Source organism: Pseudocercospora fijiensis (assembly GCF_000340215.1).
Source record: "Pseudocercospora fijiensis CIRAD86 unplaced genomic scaffold MYCFIscaffold_7, whole genome shotgun sequence".
NCBI classification, from domain to species: Eukaryota; Fungi; Ascomycota; class Dothideomycetes; order Mycosphaerellales; family Mycosphaerellaceae; genus Pseudocercospora; species Pseudocercospora fijiensis.
The window spans coordinates 3882684-3900735 of record NW_006921538.1 but is presented as its reverse complement, the minus strand read 5'-3'; the positions used below and the strand labels follow the sequence as shown (position 1 = coordinate 3900735).

The 18052-nt window shown below is 50.6% G+C and overlaps 7 protein-coding genes across 7 annotated transcripts; 4 read left to right on the top strand and 3 right to left on the bottom strand.

Annotated features, from left to right (window-relative positions):
- Positions 1-1395: 1395 nt before the first annotated feature.
- Positions 1396-2390, top strand: MYCFIDRAFT_78273 (uncharacterized protein; the record flags this gene model as incomplete). The annotated part of the gene is made up of 2 exons (XM_007930774.1): positions 1396-1896; positions 1968-2390. The coding sequence occupies 2 exons, from the start codon at positions 1396-1398 to the stop codon at positions 2388-2390; spliced, it is 924 nt and encodes a 307-aa protein (XP_007928965.1).
- A 1044-nt stretch (positions 2391-3434) lies between these two features.
- On the bottom strand, positions 3435-4724 carry MYCFIDRAFT_177512 (uncharacterized protein; the record flags this gene model as incomplete). The annotated part of the gene is made up of 5 exons (XM_007931278.1): positions 3435-3590; positions 3614-3694; positions 3724-3955; positions 3985-4025; positions 4053-4724. The coding sequence occupies 5 exons, from the start codon at positions 4722-4724 to the stop codon at positions 3435-3437; spliced, it is 1182 nt and encodes a 393-aa protein (XP_007929469.1).
- A 3776-nt stretch (positions 4725-8500) lies between these two features.
- On the bottom strand, positions 8501-9328 carry MYCFIDRAFT_78271 (uncharacterized protein; the record flags this gene model as incomplete). The annotated part of the gene is made up of 1 exon (XM_007930773.1): positions 8501-9328. The coding sequence occupies one exon, from the start codon at positions 9326-9328 to the stop codon at positions 8501-8503; it is 828 nt and encodes a 275-aa protein (XP_007928964.1).
- Positions 9329-9750: 422 nt separating this feature from the next.
- Positions 9751-10359, top strand: MYCFIDRAFT_177510 (uncharacterized protein; the record flags this gene model as incomplete). Its single annotated transcript, XM_007931277.1, has 2 exons — positions 9751-10180; positions 10208-10359. 2 exons carry the CDS (start codon positions 9751-9753, stop codon positions 10357-10359), a joined length of 582 nt encoding a protein of 193 aa, XP_007929468.1.
- Positions 10360-10387: 28 nt separating this feature from the next.
- MYCFIDRAFT_177509 (uncharacterized protein) lies at positions 10388-12475 on the top strand (the record flags this gene model as incomplete). Its single annotated transcript, XM_007931276.1, has 19 exons — positions 10388-10501; positions 10528-10578; positions 10619-10638; positions 10668-10701; positions 10736-10742; positions 10769-10777; positions 10801-11059; positions 11097-11107; positions 11154-11216; positions 11252-11368; positions 11403-11509; positions 11560-11661; positions 11695-11816; positions 11851-12000; positions 12043-12180; positions 12239-12256; positions 12286-12311; positions 12334-12347; positions 12389-12475. The coding sequence occupies 19 exons, from the start codon at positions 10388-10390 to the stop codon at positions 12473-12475; spliced, it is 1449 nt and encodes a 482-aa protein (XP_007929467.1).
- A 66-nt stretch (positions 12476-12541) lies between these two features.
- MYCFIDRAFT_177508 (uncharacterized protein) lies at positions 12542-13926 on the top strand (the record flags this gene model as incomplete). The annotated part of the gene is made up of 3 exons (XM_007931275.1): positions 12542-13815; positions 13862-13873; positions 13908-13926. The coding sequence occupies 3 exons, from the start codon at positions 12542-12544 to the stop codon at positions 13924-13926; spliced, it is 1305 nt and encodes a 434-aa protein (XP_007929466.1).
- A 368-nt stretch (positions 13927-14294) lies between these two features.
- Positions 14295-15777, bottom strand: MYCFIDRAFT_50025 (uncharacterized protein; the record flags this gene model as incomplete). The annotated part of the gene is made up of 3 exons (XM_007930653.1): positions 14295-14765; positions 14821-15200; positions 15252-15777. 3 exons carry the CDS (start codon positions 15775-15777, stop codon positions 14379-14381), a joined length of 1293 nt encoding a protein of 430 aa, XP_007928844.1. The 3' UTR covers positions 14295-14378.
- Between the last annotated feature and the right edge of the window lie 2275 nt (positions 15778-18052).

Here is an 18052-nt window from a genome sequence, read left to right as displayed (position 1 = left end):
TGATACGGATAGGAAGCCTTTCGCACGACAGGGCTGGATCTTCGTTCGACCGGCGATCCTTAACGACCTGATATTGGAAGACTTGGCCGAGATTTGGCAGACGTTCTCTGTTCTCGGCTTACGACGCCAGGGCCAGGGTTAAGCTGGACCTCACCAAACTCAGCGAGCAGTCTCTTTGCACATGGCTCCCACTTCTTTACGGCATACGAACAACCGGCAAAGTCTTCCTCTGGAACTCTTCCGACCTTGCGGATCTTAACCACGATAAACGGCGCCGTGGTCGCATAGTCTTCGAAACCCAGCCTGAGAACAACATCAGCCAGGAGCTGTACAAGCTCTGCAGCGCAGTAGTGCGACATGGCGGAGATTTGAGGGCCGGCATACAGCTTGAGTTCGCGGATACGGTGGCCGTCACGGAGCAGATGCTGAGATATATGCGCCGAAATGGAACATACAAGCTGCCGTTCATTGCAAGAAACGAGAATGATGAATTCATCAGAGAGATTGCATCGCTGCTGAGCAAGCAAAAGCGGGTTTCGCTATGCTGGAGCCGACATTCAGGGGCGAGAAGAAGTCAAGCGATGATAGTGGTCAGACAGTGTGCCAAGAGATGAAAGAACGGAAGAGCACGTTCATCACCATACCACCAACCAACAGCATTCAGCTTGAAATCGTGGTTCCAGGCGAAGCAAGAACTTCCTGGACGACGATCATGGCTGCGGAAAGAGTCTCGAATTGCGAGTCCTTCTTCGTGACGGTTGGGCAACTGTTCTCCGCTATGGAGGAGTATCATGGTACTGGGAGGATCCGAATTCCAAGCGTCATCGCGGCGAAGCAAGAGGAGTGGGGAAAGATCCAGCGTCTTCCCGTGCTGACTGAAGAGGATGTTGGGCGCTTGAGAGAGAATCGAACGAGCGGAAGAGAACTTCTGACGTTGGAATAGAGTAGCCCCTGGGGCATGTGAAAGCAAGGATTGCTGGCTAGCGCGAAACTTAATACGACGATGAATGAGAGATGCATCGAACGATCACGTCACGATTTCGAGATGCAGCATTTCTTAAATTCGGCCATCATGTGGATCTGGATCTCTCTCCCTATCCGTACCGCTTCGGAACAAGGTGCATGGAACCATCCGTGCGATGCTGAAGCGAAAAGATTAATAGATCGTGCCAAGAAGTTGCAAGGATTGTCACAGTGGCCAGTCGAGCCCAGCTTCTCGATGTCGCAGGTCCAGACGCTTGCCGAACGCCTCTCACGACTGAGTTTGGCGAACAAAAGCCTCTTCCGCAGCTCCGTCGTGACGTTTCATCTTGCGGGGTAGACAATGCCTTCGACGACGAGCAGAAGATACCATTACGATTTCTTCAAAGAAACAGCAAGACAATATCCCAGACCATGGCTTCAGAACTCGCCGAGACATTCGACCACAACAACAACCCCGTCACCCACGGCCGGCGTAGAGTGAACGGCATCCGGATGCACTACATAACAGCCGGAACCGGCCCAGCCCTCCTCCTCCTCCACGGCACCCCCAAAAACAGCTTCTACTGGTATCGCATCGTTCCCCTCCTCACCCCAAACTTCACCGTCGTCGCGCCCGATCTCCGAGGTTTCGGCTACACCGACAAACCCCCAACCACAGATGGCTACGATTCCAAAGAACAGGCGTCAGATTGTGCGGAGCTGATGACGCAGCTCGGACATGAGAGGTTTTTCCTTCACGGAGAGGATCGTGGGGCGGATTATGCGTATGCTGTGGCGGGGATGTATCGGGAGAGGGTGGTGAAGTTGAGTTTTTGTGAGATGTTGTTGAGTGGATTGGGGTTGGAGGAGAGTTCGTTCTGGACGAGGGAGAATGTTGGGGCGCAGTTTCGGGAGGAGGGGGTGTGGTGTTGGGTAAGTGGAATCAACTTCGTCGGTGGTATTGATATTGGGAAATCTTTGGCTTGCTGATGTTGAATCCGTAGCACCTTGGCTTCTTTGCCATCCCGCATATCCCAGAAATGCTCATTCGGGGAAAGGAGTTCGAGTTTTGGGAGATGTTCATCAAGCAGGAATGCTATAATCCTACCAACATCGAGCCGAAAGCCCTCAACCATTGGATCGAATGTGTCAAGCAGCCGGGTTGTCTGCGAGGCATTCTTGAAACGTATCGCGCTGGTTTCAAAAATGGCGATATCAATCAAGCACTGGCGAAAGAGAAGTTGACGATCCCTGTGATGACGATTGGTGCTCCGGAGTTCTTTGGTCCGAAGGTAGAGGAGTGTGCGAGGAAGTTTGCCGCTAATGTTGTGAAGTCGGAGATCTATCAGGAGTGCGGTCATTCTCTGGCGTTGGAACAGCCGCAGAGATTGGCGAAGGATTTGACGGAGTTTTTCTTGGGAAAGTAGACAAAGAAAGCGCACTCGACCAGTGGCTATGCCATCGTCGTCCTCTCTCGTACCACCAGTCTCAAGATGAGTGTTATTGACCTCGCAGTAGAGGGGAAGCAGGAGACGTTTGAATGGCCAACACTTGTGTCCCGGTAGGGATAGAACTGTCTCTTCCTCTTCTAAGGTAGATCGAGACTGATGGAGCTCTCCTCGCAGTTCTTGAGTAGTAGCCGATATCGCGCGAGATTGCAAGAAGCACTGATGTCCGCTAATTGCTGGGTCTCTAGGATGGTCGTTGTCAGGTTCCCCCTACCAGAGAGGGCGCAGCTGCAGAAGGCGAAGGCCTTTCTCCTTGTTGGTAGGATGGAAATTTCATACCTTCCTCCCGCCTTCCACCGTCCAGCCCATGTGCGCGAACTGTGGGAGCCCGAAAATCGGGAGGTGCTTGTAGTTCGTGATCTTTTTTTTTGGATCACGGGGGAGGTGTCGACGACGGCTTTGAAGAATTTGTTGATGCGCCGGTTCTTTTTTATGGAGGCGACGGGGAGGCGGAGGAGGATCATTTCGAGGAGCTCGACGGTTTCGAAGACTTTTGCCGCGGCTGTCATTGTGGTGGTGGGCTTGGTGTGTCTGATGGGTGCGAGTGGTGGTGGTGGTGTCTGGCAGTGTGAAGTTTTGTCTTACGTGAAGGTCTACGAGCGGCGAGAGAAGATGAAAATATGGCAAGATACGCGAGAAATGGGCGTGCATGTCCGCAGAGTCTCAAGACGCACACTAGAGAGATGGTTGTCATGATGAGATTCTGCATATTGATGTAGGAGCCATTGCGACTGGACTTTCGTGGGAGCAGGAAAGGCTAGACTGAGGACTCCATAAGTGATTCCATTTGTATGAGAACAGGAGCGAGCGATGGAAAAGATATCTCTCCCACGGGAGCACAGGCCATGCGAAACGGCCACTCCCGACATCTCAGCAGCTTCAAGCTCGTCACTCCTTCTGAATAGCAGAAACCCCGTTTTCATCCCTTCTCGGCCTTTTCCTACCACCCTCGACCGTTCGCCTTTACCAGTTCAATCGCTCTTCAACGCCACCAATAGAGATACCTTCCTCAACAGCATCACGTTCCAACTCCGTTAGCAAGCCAACGCATGGCAGAAACACCAACGTGAGATCGGACGCGGCCTTCTGCAACTTCTTCGGGAATACAAAGTATGCCTCCTGAATATCGCCAATGGCCACACCGTCATCGTTGTCGACTCGTATACCTGGATTCTCTCCAAGCCGCATTTGCTGGGGATCTCGGTCAGTGCTTGATTCTGGTCCTGAAGAGGTCCACGACTAGCGTCGTCACGGGCGGTGGGGCGACTTGAGTGCCGTAGAGGAAGGCATTACTGGTAAGGTATACTGTGGTCAGACGACATATCGCACCTTCGAAAGCGGTGAAGTCGAACGTTCCGTGTTGACGGGCGAAGAGGTGGGAATTCAGGGGTTGGGGTTGCTGTGTTCGCGTTTTTCCCCAATTGCCATCGAAATCCTGCAATGCTAATCCGCGCGGTACCTCGTGCTTGGAGGAGTCCATTCGACTTGAGTCTGCGAAAGTGTGTCTTGCGACATGGGAAGCGAAAGATCTTGCAAGGACGCTGACCCGGTCTGCTGAGCAGAGTGTCAACCTTGTTCCACTGCTCGGATGAGACGAAGAGGCGGCCTGCAATAGTGAGCTCTCCTACTCTCAACCCATTGGCTTTGCATAACAGGTATCTGATTGATCACGTCTCGAAGACAGACGCCTCCAGCGATGAACAGCTGAGTAATACCGCTGCTACCATACCCCACATTTGGGTGAGGTGGTATCCAGGCCAGCTCCACTGCCTCAACTGGCGGATTGCTAAGGAACATGCGGAAGATGGTGAAATCAGGTCGAGTCTGAAGGGCATGCTGCAGAAAGGCTAAGCGAATCTTCCAGCCTACAACGCGCGTATCGGTGTCCAGGCGCTCGACCAAACTCAGCTTTGCGTAGTAGCGATCAAAGAGGAGGAAGTCGGTCAGCACGACTGGCTTGAGAATCTTGAGACCGGAAGCTTGTTGGGCGTGATCGGCAGTCAGATTGACGATGGTGCTGTTCTTGAAGTCGACCTCCCACACAAGCGGTGCACGACGAGACTTCGATAGCGAGAGCCCGTGGCTGGCGCTGCTTGCTCCGTATATCACGTTCCTCGCCGTCTTGGAGAATGACACTAATTGTAGAAGCTCATCTCGGTCTTTGACCTGATACAAGATGGCCTCGAGTACCTCGCTAGTGTTTAAAGCACGTTGTGTCGCCGTCAGGCTGGATGCAGGAGGAGAAGTTCTCATGAAAACTTCGAAGAACAGGCGCAGGGCTCAGTGTGGAAGGTAGGTGTGGTCCTTGGTTCTGACTGTGTTGAGAAATACTTGGTGTCTGTTCTTGCTGTTCATGAATGTTGGCAAGGTCTTGGTGGCCTTGTCCGTGTTTATCAGAAGATCCAGATCATGGCCCGCGAGACTATTCCCTTGCACGCCACGTATGAAGAAGTTCATCCAGGAAACAGCATAGTGCATTATCATCGATTTCTCAATGCTGGGTATCGCAGCTTCTGGCACAGAGCAGAAGGCAGGGCGGCATTGTCAAAGCCGGCACATAAGCTGTTAATGATCTTTCCGCACTAAGGGAAAGGAGAGGGAGCAGCAAGGCTAATCGCTCAGTCGTTTCAAATTCTGATGATGCCCTGCAGCAGCCTTCTTCCTCGGCCTCGGCGTAGGAGCGTCCGCAGACTGCTTCAACGACGACCAGACTATATCTTAATCAACCAAAAACTTCAAAGATGTACAAGTGTCTACGCGCGGAATTCCTCTCTTTAAAGAGCAGAACAGAAAGGAAACCTTACGATAATTTCAAACCACTGCCGTCAGGTTTTCAGAAAAATGTCTTCCTACTGACCAGGATTCTATGAGTGATTGAGAAGCAGATTGGTGAGACAAAAGGGAGGCTTCTGAGAAACTCAATAATCAGATCCGGGCATTGCAGAGAGGTTTACTGTTCTGTCTGGATACCGACGCATGTCTGAATACAACCTTTGTCTCTTGTATTAGAACAAAGGCACTGTGCCATTCAGGGGTTCGATATTCAGACTTCATTCATCAACCCTTTGTTCTTCTAGGATAGTCCGTCGCGGTATCTTCATGCGGGTCACAAGGCAGTAATCGTCCACTAAAGCGATAAGGAAAGCTAGCTCAAGGGACGTAGTTCCATTCGAAGTCTGTATGGTGAATGTGTGTGGGAAGTATAGATGCGGTCCACGGATAGGCGCAACGAGTTGGCGATGCTTAAACTATATCGTGGCTGGGCTTTTTGAGGAGTTGCGCAGATCAAATAGTCATATGAATACCAAGAAATTGAATGAGGAAAGAGTATGGCCTATTTTGAGTATCTACGAGCACCAGTTTCGTCTTGATACCTGGATTGCATGAACTTCAAGCTCACGATAGGTACTTTGGGCCTTGTTGAGTCTCTTATCACGTTGCTGTTCTCTTGATGGTAAGCCTTCCATGAGACCAAAGTCAAATACTGAGGCGCTTGGATATCTCGATGGTGGAGAGGGCGTTGCTTGCTGGCAAAGCGAAGCTGGAACCACATGTTGTTGGTGGAGAATAGAGTGCTAGTTGCAATCACTCGTGCTTGGATGTATTTGAAAATCAAGCCGAAGTTTCTGCGCCAGATGTATCAGCCATCGGCACGAGCGCGGTTGAGAACATGTCAGGGCCAATGCAACAAGATGAACATGAACATGCTTGGTGCGTTCGATCTCCATTTCGCTCTTCTGCGTGTGCCTACACCAAAAGGAATGGATTGGAAATGAACAGTATGGCCCATTGAACAGCCTCGAAGCAAAAAAGGTGACGAGCGGCAAATCCACCTCAAGAGTTCAAAAAAGGCAAAACTTCTACGCAGGCTCCGCTGAACGCTCGGATGAACGCTCAACCACCTGCGTAGTGAAATACCCACCGGACGGGTTTTCTTTACTGCCGTGAGTCTCAATATGTCGCGGGGAGCCACCCCGATTGAGACATACATGTCACTTGTGTGCGGGACTGGGGGACAACATACCTAAGGAATTGTGCGCAAATTTTACCACTGCGCCACGCGTCTTTGTAGCTGGGTGATTGTTAATGAAGGGGATTCAACTGCATACATATAGCTCCATTGCTAAGCGAGGCTAGGCAACGGTTTCTTGCATCATGGTGAGCTTCGGCAAGTTCGCTGGACGGGAGGGTCCAGCTTTGTGGGTATACGCGGGTGCTGCTGCTGTATTTCTTCTCCCATTTGCATCCATCTTCGTATTCATGGGCTGCGAGAGACGTTCAGGGGACTAGAGATCGACCACAAGCCATCACAGCATCAACAGAGATGCCATCGCCACACCATGCACGCCTGGCAGACCCAACCGACACGAGCTGCTCGCGCAGCACCACCGCAGCCCCTGAAAGCTCCGACAGCCCCAACGCAACAACGCCGCTGGATAAAAATCACGAGAGCCGCGAAACCCAGCAGAGGCGAGAGCCAATGCTCTACTTTGGCGTATACGAAAGCCTTCCGCCCCTGAAAAGGCGATGGGATGGACCGTGACGGAGAATTGGATGAACAGCTGCAGACTCACACCGTCACGTCGCCACCTTGTGCTTTCCTCGTGAAGCCACTGCAAACTCTCTACCACAGCAAACTGATTTTAATGACTCCAACAGGGCGACGAAGGGTCACTCTGGTCATGCGATGCAGGAAAGAGTGTCCGCCCGGCGCGAAACGAAGACCTACGACATCATCACCACTCTAGACTCCCAACACAATTGCAGAGCGGAGACAGAGGTCCTTCATGAGAACACTCGCTGTTCAACTTAGAAAGAATGTATGAAACCCCATATGGGCCCGATGCTGCGGTCTCAGAAGAAAGGCTCTTGAGGCGCTGGACAAACGTGTGAAATTGGACACAGGAGAAGCTATTTTGGGACTCTGAACATCGCCACCGGTCATTCCGTTTTGCCTCACTCTGATCCTGTTTGCAGATCTCTAGAAAACGAATCTGGACTCATATCAGCTTCACTCTCGTCGACAACCAATCCTGTCCTAAGATTCCGCTCTCTCGGCTCGAATTGAAGTCTACAAGCTGCGCTCAGCCTGAAACATTGAATGCTGGATCCAGACGAAGCCACTTCGTTGAAAGATTATACGTTCCGTAAACAGGTGTCAATAGCAGAGGCACAAGAACTTGGCCGAACAAAGCCAACCCAGGATTTCGATTACGAGTTTGAAAGAGGAGCTCTATTGTCGCGGTAATCGGGAGTTCCGCCTCTTTGTCTGACCTCAAACGATGATACCATGTTAAGTATGGAGTGTATATCTTCCCAACATGGCCGGAGCAGAAAAGCCTTCAAACAGCATCACACTCCTTCAGTAACAAACAAGCGTCACAGCAGGACTGTACATCACACTCCTTTCACAAACCCACAACGCACATCGACAACCACTCACTCACTCATACTACACACACAACCACTCATCAACAACAAACGACCATGTTCCGCCCCCTCATCGCCCTCTTCCTCCTCGTCGCCCTCGCCCTCGCCGGCCCGGCCCCAATGAACCAGCAATCCTGCAAAGCCACCGATCACGGTCTCGTCGTGAACTACGACATCAGCATCGGGCGCTACTACATGCGTTCCAAATGCGACGCTGCAATCCGGGGTCTCAAGAAGTCTGGTGCTTTGCCTTCCATGATCCATTGCAATGCTGATTCCCGCGGCATGACGAAGATGACGTTCAATGCCATGCGAAACAGACATGGAAAGATTAATCGTACGCTCAATGGGGTTTGGACTGCGATTAGGGATAATGGGGGGTTTAATTGTCGGGGTCATTAGAGGATTGGAGAGTTGGGGTTTGGAGCATTTCTTGGTTTTTTTTTTGGAGCTGGCTTGGGTTTTGTCGTGTGTAAGCAAAGGAACGAAAGTAGTGTAGTTTGTCGAGTTCTTCCATCTTCTCCATCCATAATCTGGACACGTCATCTCAACACCTTGCGGTCATCCAAACTCCTTCAGCACAGCGTCAATGCTCCCTTTCACCTCAACAACCTCGGCGTCCCATCCCCATTCCTCTCCCCCCTCTCGCGGGCCCTGTTCCAAGCCGCACAACTATGCACCCTAACCCTCGACTCCTGCAAATACGTCGCACGCTCCGCCGCATTCGCAATATGCTCATCCCTCTCCTTTCTCGACTCAAGCCCATCACGCCAGAAAGTCTCAGCCGGAAGGACTCGATCCTGAGCCGCTTTGACCAGAGCTTTCCCCTGCCGTTGAAGTTTCGTGTAGTCGATGGTAGGAGTTTTGAAGCGACTTGCTTTGGAGATGCCGGCGGATTTCCTGTTGACGTTGACCTTGAAGCCGCTTAGCATGCTGAGCATTTCGGATTCGTTGTGCTGGGATTTGATGAGGGAGTTTCTGGCTTTCTGGGCTTCGGCTGCGCGTTTGAGCTTTTGCTTTTTTGCGTCGGCACGTTCGCGTTTGAGCGGTTTGGCCTCGATTTGCTCGTCCCATTCGATCTCCTCACACGCTTCGCGGGCATCCGTCGCTTGTTCGGCTTCAGGACCGTTTGGATCTGGTGCTCGCTGCGACGTTGCGAGCTCAGAGTTGTAATATGGCTCGGAGCCAGCGCTGATTTGGAAGTTGAACTTGTCGACGGAGGTTGTAGACGTCTCTTGAAGCGCAGACTCCAGGACGCGTTTGAGCTTTTTCTTGGCAACCTCGTCACCATCTCTATCCTTCCTCTGGGAAGTCCTGGCTACGGCTGTTGAGGAGGCCTTTGGTCTGAAGCAGAGTGTAGACAGGCTGGCGCCTACAGGCTTCTTGCCTGGCCTGAAGGGGAGGTTGAAGCTGTTGTTGGGAGCCATTCTCGTTGATGAAGTAGATTTGTACGGCGAGTCTCGCTGTCAGTGTTCGTGCAGTTGTCGTTTCGCTTGTGGTGTTGTTGGAGTGGGGTTCAGGGTAGGGAGATGCAAGGCTGTTAAAGTTCCCATTAGGCAGCAAGTACTGCTCTCCCTCCAGTTCACTTCTCCTCCTCGGCATCGACTCGGATCTCACAATCCATTCTTAGCAAGATCCGATACGATGTTCCCTTTGTTTACACCTAAATAATGATCCTTGTCGCATTATAAGTTGGCGAGAATGTCATTGTGATTTTACAAAGAGACGACATCCTCCTCCTTGGTATTTGACTTGAGATCCGTTTGATTGACCTGAGATCTCTCAAACATCACTGCAGCCATATCACACACCCTGACATCTTGAATACAACCCGAATCAGACACGCACCATGCCTTCAATCAACAAATCCAACTTCAGCATTCGCATGAAGAAAATCATCGGCCGCGCCGAAGATCAAGAATACGAGCTCAGCCAACAACTCTCGACCTGCAAAGACGAGATCTCAGCCTGCAGGCTCAAGATCGATCTCGACGCAATCGTGAAGATCAAACAAGATCTCGCAGATGCCGCACGAGCCGAGTCCGAAGGTAACCCAACATCGGAACAGCAGGCTGTTCTCGAGAATGTTGATCTGGCTCACAAGATTCAGGACATGAAGAAGGACCACATCGAGATGTTTGGTGTGCGTTCTGCTCCTTCTGCTCTCAAGAATACAGGGTCGCTGTTCGAGGTCGACGAGAATTGGGGGTTCGATCGATCGGCTGCCCAGCGTATGGAGCCTTCGGAGGTTGGACCGAGAGATGAGCTCGTAGAAGCTTGTCAGTAGGATTGGCTCCAGAAAGAAGCCCAATTTGTGGCCAACTCTCCGTTTGCTGCAACGTGGGGTTTTCAACCAGAAATCCATGGTCTAGAAATGACATGTCGTGCTCCTGGACTTGCCATCTTCCTTGAGTCTGCCCTATGTATACTCGTATGCTTTCATCCTCTGACCCACTGATTCTCCTCTTCATTCTTTCTCTTCTCCCATGAATCTTCCCGAATGCCTGCCAGATCTCCATGAACGAGGTGAGTGTCAAGTTGGCTTCGACTGCTGGGACATGCTCGTGGTTGTACCAACCAGGCAGGCTATAGCAGCACAGGTGCGAATATAGTGGTTCTGCTGTAGAGCAGCAAGGACGTTCCCAGCCACCGCGAGACTCTTCTTTGTAGCTACAAAGTCACATTGAATATCACTCCGCTGCAATAAAGCGCTCGAGACATTTGGGCGCGTATGCTGGTGGCGGCGAAGGCAAAGGTTGCATGGAGTGAAAGATGGTGGATGATGAAGATGGAGCGGACTGTGGACACGAAGAGGCATTTGTTCTCGCTCGTAGGATGTTTGTGTGCTGATGCCCTCCAAACACCAGCGATCGCCAGTGACTTGATGGGCTACACAAAGTTGTCAGCGTGAGAGGAATCGTTGGTCAGATACATACCCAGATTTCCAGGTCCAGAGAGAGTCAGAGTCAGAGTCAGAGTCAGAGAGTCGCCGTCATTGCCACCGCCGCTGCCGTCGCGAGATCAACCACAAGAGAAGGGAAAGGGGAGGATACATACCCAGCACCAGCCGCCGCCATCCGAGCCATGACGCTCGGAGGCGACGGCGGAGGCGTTGGTGCCGTCGGAAGTCCTTCTGACGGCATGTTGGTCATGTCGTCGTGAGGAAGAAGAAAAGGAAACAGAGAAAGCTGGCAGAATATATGTGCGTGAGAATGGCGCTAAAGCACTAGTGCGGACAGGGGTCGGGGTCAGGGGCCAAAGCTCACTCACGCCTCAGCATTCGTCGGAGCAGCTCCATTATGACTGGTATGTGCTGTTGGAAGAATACTACAATCGACTGCATGGCTAAGGGGCTGACCGAGAAGCACAGCAGGCTCACCAAGTACCACACCTCTCCAGGCTTAGTTCGGTATCATACTCGAGCAGCGCACCAGACGCAAACAGTGAGACGAGCGCAGACGCTAAGCGTGATGAAAGAATCAATGGATGAGAAGGCATGAGTGGAGACTGCCAATGGGCGTCTCCGAGAGCGAAGAATGCTTTGGATGACCCGCGAATCTGTCTTGGCTGCTCGAGCCCCATTGCAATGCCAATGGTTCAAGAGCCCAGTGAAAGGAGGCCTGAACGGTAGAAATCTCGCTGATTTGCATCGAGATAGATCTCTACTGTGCGCGCTCTCGCAAAAATGCTACTCCGGTCCTGGCCACGCGGTACCTCCGACTATCCGGAATTCGGTACTGATCCTCTCCCTGAGGCAATCGTTTCGAGCGCCCAGGCATACGAGTTTTGAAAGCACAAGAGCGTAGATATCTTTGAGGATGTTGTCTGCTCACGCGCTGCAATTGTTTCGCAGAAGCTCATCGCGGAGTACAAACCTGGATGCCACAATCACCCATTGCAAAGTGTATTGAACCGGTCAAAGCTATTTTCAGTCTGGAAGACCGGCCAGAGAAGCTGTGGGTCCTTACTGGTTCCAGGAGTTGAGAAAGAGCTCAAGTTTTGGAGATTTTACTGTTCTGCATGGATTTCATCTACTCAAGGGACTGCCAGACCGGGGAAACTCCCCAATGCTCCTCGCTCAGCAGGAATTCTGCGATTCGTGGGAATTATGCTATATGTTTTGATGTGGAACAGGTCTAAGACACGCCCAGACATGGCGCAGCAGCAAACTTCGAACACCTCTTTCGCTTGCGAATACAAATGCCCTGGATGAGTACGTCTTTTGGATCTTCCATATACTCACTCAAGCAGAAATCTATACGCCCAGACTCCAGCAGTAGTTGACGCTCCGCATAACTTCCTGACGGCATGACGGCCTTTCTCACAATGGCTTTGAGCAAATTCACAAAGCGATTGTTTCTGCACAATGCAATACACCTACGAGAAATGCAATTCACCTACAACAAGCGCGTGAAGAGAATGCATTGATCAGCTTCACTTCCCAGCGTTCGACCTATACTGCTACTTTATAAACACTTCTTCTTCAGCTGTTCTGGACTCTACTCCTCACACATCTTCACACCGCGCCAACCAAGATCACACTTGACTTAAGATCACAACCACCGACGCATTGAAGACAGGCATATCTTGCATACATCAAGCCGTGCTAACCATCACCACACCCAGAACCGACAAACAAAATGGTGAACCAGAAGCGCAAAAAGCTTCTTGGCACTCCCCAATGGGATGACGAAAACCGAGCTACTGCTCATCTCCTCTTCGTCCTCTACGACCTGTGGCCGGACCACCAAGACGACCTCATAAACATCTTCCATCGCATGTTCCCGCACTTTCAGAGGATAAGGTTCACCGCATCGCACCTACGCGATGCATGGTACCCACGCTGGGCACAGAGGCGCTTTGGGTTCGTCACAATTGACAGACCCAACGAGTACAACCAGACCCAGCTTAACCAGGCAGAGCTCAACGACCTCGCAACGTTGACGTCTATCATCCAGCGATGGGCCACAACGCTTGGAATCACTCTCCGTCCCGCCGCGCCTGCGATTACTCGGCCTTACGACGATGGAGCATACGACTTCTCACAAGGCATCGCGGACCCGAACGACAACCTTACAACCTATCTGAACAAGCACGCTCGGGCACGCGCAGCCTTGCGACCAGGTGATGTCATCCCTCAGCGCGTCATCAACCTCATGACGGTCGGCAACCAGGTCGATACCAAGCTGCAGTATGGCATGCCAGTAGATGGTCTGGCTCACCTGCCATCCACCGTTGGCTTCGACGTCGACGAAGAGGGTCAGCCACTCAATGGAGTTCCAGCGCCACAGGTTCAGGCAGCACCACAGGCACCAGCTCCGGCAACTCACCCCCCGGCTCACCGGCCAGCGCAGAAGCAGTTGCCATACAGGCTCAATGGTGTCAGCTCGGTATCTGACTCGGAAGACGTTGATATGGATGCTCCAGTCACTCGTCCGACCGGATCACGGTCGTCACGACGCCCAAGACGCCAAGTCTACGACGACGATGATGAGGACGACGATTTTCAGGCACCACCAGCCAAAAAAGCCCAGCCAACCTCCACATCAAACCCCAACCCCCCAACCCTCCTCCCTCCTCGAAAAATCGGTCTCCCCTTCTCAGAATCCATCCTCCCGCGAAAACAAATCGAAATGTACCGACGAGGTCTAACAATCGACGGCCACCCACTGCGACCAATGGGATCCGGAGTCTCTAGTACCGTACATGTACCAGGCTCACCGGGGTATACTTGGTATACCGGCCCGCCGGGTGGAAGATTTGTTTTTTCGGGGGATGTGGGAAATGCTAGAGAGGAGGAGGAGGGGGAGAGAGAGGCGAAGGCGGAAGAAGCCGAAGACAACGAGGAGGAATCCGACTCCGACATCGACATGCACGAGGCTTCTGACGATTCTGACGAAGACCTCTACGCCCCGTAACCCTCCTTCATTCTAAAAATCAATGAAAGCCGTCCTTGCTAGGGGTAACCCGATGTGAGGTACAAAGTAGGCTTTTGGATTTTTGGAGTAGAGGGGCAATGGAGTAGAGTGGAGTGGAGGGCAGAGGAGGTGAGTCTTTAGAGTTTTGGCTTTGGGGTTTGGGCGCTTGGGTTTAGAAGGGGGACGAGGAGAATTAGGGAGTGGGAGAAAAGGTAGAATGATGGAGTTTTGTTTGGATTTCGCGGGCTGATGGAGCTATTAAAGCATAGCCGGTGAAGGGAGCAAGTAGCATCGAAATGTGTTTTGGATTTGAAATTTTCACTCTTAGATTTTTTTTTCTCTAATTTCAAGTTGTAGTGAGTACGTACAATGATATGCGGTGAAGATACGAGGATTCGCTCAAGGGACTTTGAGTATCTCAATCCGTCAAATGTGACACGTGAGTAGACAACAGATTCCGGCACGACAAGACTGTGAATAACAATTCCATTCCGACAGAAAAACTACTCATCCTCCACTATTCTAACCCCTCAATTCAATCCCCCCACCCCTTCAAAATCTACTTCGTAATCCCCTCCTTCGTCGACCTAGAATACCCAGGGAACTGCATCAACTGCGCATCATCCGCATCCTGCAGCTGAGGACATCCAAGCTTCCCAATCAAACTGCCCACCGAATTCGTCAGCTGGGTGAGCGCCGCGAGCGCAAGATCCGGTTTCGCTTGTGCGGCGAATTGGTACGCGAAGCACGCGAAATTGTTATCTTGGGCCAAACTCGCGCTGTTGAAAACACCTCCGGAAAGATTCCGGACGTCGATGCCCGTGAAGGAGTTGGTGGTGCCGGTGTTGCCTCCCACGTTTAAGAATTTGGGGTACAGCGCGGCGGCGTTGGCGACGTCGGCGAGGAAGTAGGTGTTGTCGTAGGGGTATTCGATGGCGCGCCTGTACTAGAAGGAGATCAGTGAGGGTTGAGAGAGGTTTTTGTGGTTGCGCGTGACTTACCCAGTTCATTGGAATGTGCTCTTGGCCTTGGTTGGCGACGTAGCTGCCCGAGTCGCCGGAAATTCCGAACCATGCTTTGATCACGTCGTAGGTGAGTTCGCCGTAGGGGTGCTCGGCGGAGTGGTTGGCCATGAAGCGGTAGATGAAAGTGTACGCGGCGGGCTGCACGAGGACACCGGTGAATGGGCCGTTGAAGAAGTAGGGGTTGGTGGCGATTTGGTGGTCGAAGCGGTTGGAGCGATGGGTGGTCAAGGAGTCGAGGGTGACGACACCATTTGGTGAAACGTTGATGAGTTCTTGGAATTGGCTGGCGATGGTCTTGTAGTCGTCGCCGCTTTGGTAGAGATCTCCTCGTGTGGGTGAGGCGTCGCTCTCGTACTCTGCGGGAAATGTCAGTACGGCTTGTGATCGATGAGTGTTTGGAGACGTACTGTTGTGAGAGCCAGAGATACCATGGCCTTGGCTGGAAAGTGGACCTCCAATTCCAGCTCCTGGAGTGCCGCCGATAGACCATGAAGTGCCATCTCCGTCAATCGTAGCACCGAGCACGGCAAGGAAACCTGCGAGCACGGGCCCCATACCAACAACATTCATCGTTGCATCGATGAATTGGGTGATGGTGGCGTAACCATTATGAGGCAGGAAGCCGTGATTGGCAAAAGCGTTCAGGCCTGGACATGGCCCACGAAGGTCGTTTGGTCCCGGTGCCACATACTCGTGGCCGCTTCCTGGGCCGACATCGATGAACTGGGCCTTTTCGTTGAAGATGGGAACGGGCTCGAATAGCTTGGTGGCGCCGTCTGCAGCTACTTGTCGTTTGTCGAGTTGAGATCGAATCTCTTCTGCTCTTGCGGCGAGGGCAGGGTTGTTGCTGGCGACAGCCTCAAAGATTGCAGCTGGGAACGCAGCGGCCAGAGGGACTGCTCCGAGAAGGGCCTGGGTTGTCGAGAACTTCATTGTATCGGCTTCGTCTCGACCGAGGTTGTAAGGTCGGAAGCTTCACGGGGCAGAAGAGCAGCGGCAGGAAATCGATATATTTGTAGGCTGCATCGCCGTTCGAAGGGCTTCCACAACGTGCGATCGATTCGTCCATCTTCGAGCACGGTCATCTTGCCATATACAGGACGTCCGAGATATGCTGACGAATTGGAGTGAGCGGAATAGGATGTTAGTTGGCACGAGTCTCCGGATGTAGGCAAGTCCTTTCTCCCCAGGTTAGTGCAACAAGGTTGCAAACAAGCTTGAATGCGGTCGCACCGCTAGCCGCAACAAGAGAGGACTCTGACAAATGGTGGACATCTGATTCGCGCAGCTGACACGGAGGAATTGAGAATGTCGGCCCCGTCGTCGGCTGCGGCTGAATGAGGTGATGATCGACGTCGGTGGCGCTGGTATTGGTGCCTTGCAAAAGGGCCCGGACTGTTTTTCGGGGGGAACGAGGGCTACCACCTTACGTCTCTTCTAATAGCTATACCACTATATCTCACCAAATACACCAATTCTACGGTCGGAAACTGCAGTATAGTATGTTACATTATATTGTTAGTCCTCTTCTATATTTCTAACACCTATAATAGTATTGTTCGTAGCGCATCTGCCTAAAAGCCGTATTCTTAGCACCTATTTGCCTAAAGCCGCAGCCCTCGGTCTATATACTAATCTAAATCCACCAAATCTATTCTATAGCTCTACTTACTATACAAGACGAGAATATAATTTAATAGGCATTAGATAAAGGCTAGAAGAGTAGAGATATTGTACGGTTATTGCTCCGCGATAGACGTAGCTCTCGTACTACTATTTAGATACGGATAACTAGGTAGAATCGGACAGCTAATATGTTTCTAGTAAAGGGTAGTAGACCGTATATAATTATACTAGCTATACGAGACGACCTGTTAGAGTTCTTAACAATAAGAAGCATATACTAGCTAGAAGAGATGCAGATAATATTGCTAGAAAATCACTAAGAATAGGTGTCGCGATCCACTATTAGTCGTTGCTTATTAAGCAGTGACTTTACTAACAAACTGCTGTCTCGTACGGCTTTACAAAGAGACCCGATAGCAAGGGCTCTATTTAAGGCTAAACTATAGTCATTTGCGGCCTTCTAAATTATATGCCTTAACGAGTCTTATACTTTAGATAAGACTGCCCTTCGGAGGCGTAGATAGTTACTAAAAGGTATACTAGCAAGAGATAGCTAACACCTATACTACTCGCAGCGATATACGATCCTTCTAGTATATACGATTGATAGCTATCTTCTAGAGCTACTAATCTAGTAAGGCAGTGTTAATAGTTACGACTTTATAGCCTTCGTACGCTATCGAGTATTGCTACGCTGTACGCTATATCTAGGTCTACGGTCTGTAATATTGCTAGACAACTATAGCACCTATTTAAGAGCTATTCTAAAGGAGATATGCTTAGCGAAGGGTATATACCTACTCTTCCTTCTACTATATTCGCCTAACTATAACGCTATTGAGTTGAGCTTTAAGCACCTAAAGCACTAGATTAAGAAGAACTAGCAAACAATGCCTAAGTATAGATTACCTTACTAGCAGGCAGACTTCTAGTCGTACCTAGAACTAGCTTGTAAACGATAGGGTAATAATATCGATCACTTGGCTTAGTTCAAGCATTATAAAGTGCTCGAGAAACTATATAAATATGGTCTAATAATGCTAGCCGAGATATAGAATAAGCGGCAGTAATTGCAGTATATACTAAATTCCGGCTCCGTTTATATATAGAGTGCCAAGACCTTATATATTATAGTAATTTGCTAGTAGATTAATGCTAGATTCTCCTCTAAATAACTTCTAACGGTTGTTAGTTATATTGTTACTATTAGCAGTTACTATACTGTCTCCTAGAGGTATCGCAATTGCGGGGCTTAGCAGATCGGACTAAATTTAAAAATGGCCGACGTTCAGCTAAATGCTATATATTATCGTAACAACGCTACATTATTATTATTATTATAGTCGGCAATTCGAGAATAAGTGCGGCGCTCTTATATAAAAAAACAACGATGTAAATCGGAAATATAGTTATAGTGCAATACGTCGATAAATAAAACTAGTATTATCGGCTAGGCTTAAAGGTCGTAGAGAAAGCCGAGGTGCGACATAGAATAGCAAATGTAAGGTTAAACATAGAACTATTAATAATTCAATACCTATATAGCGCTATAACTCAACGATACTATATCCAAATCAATCTA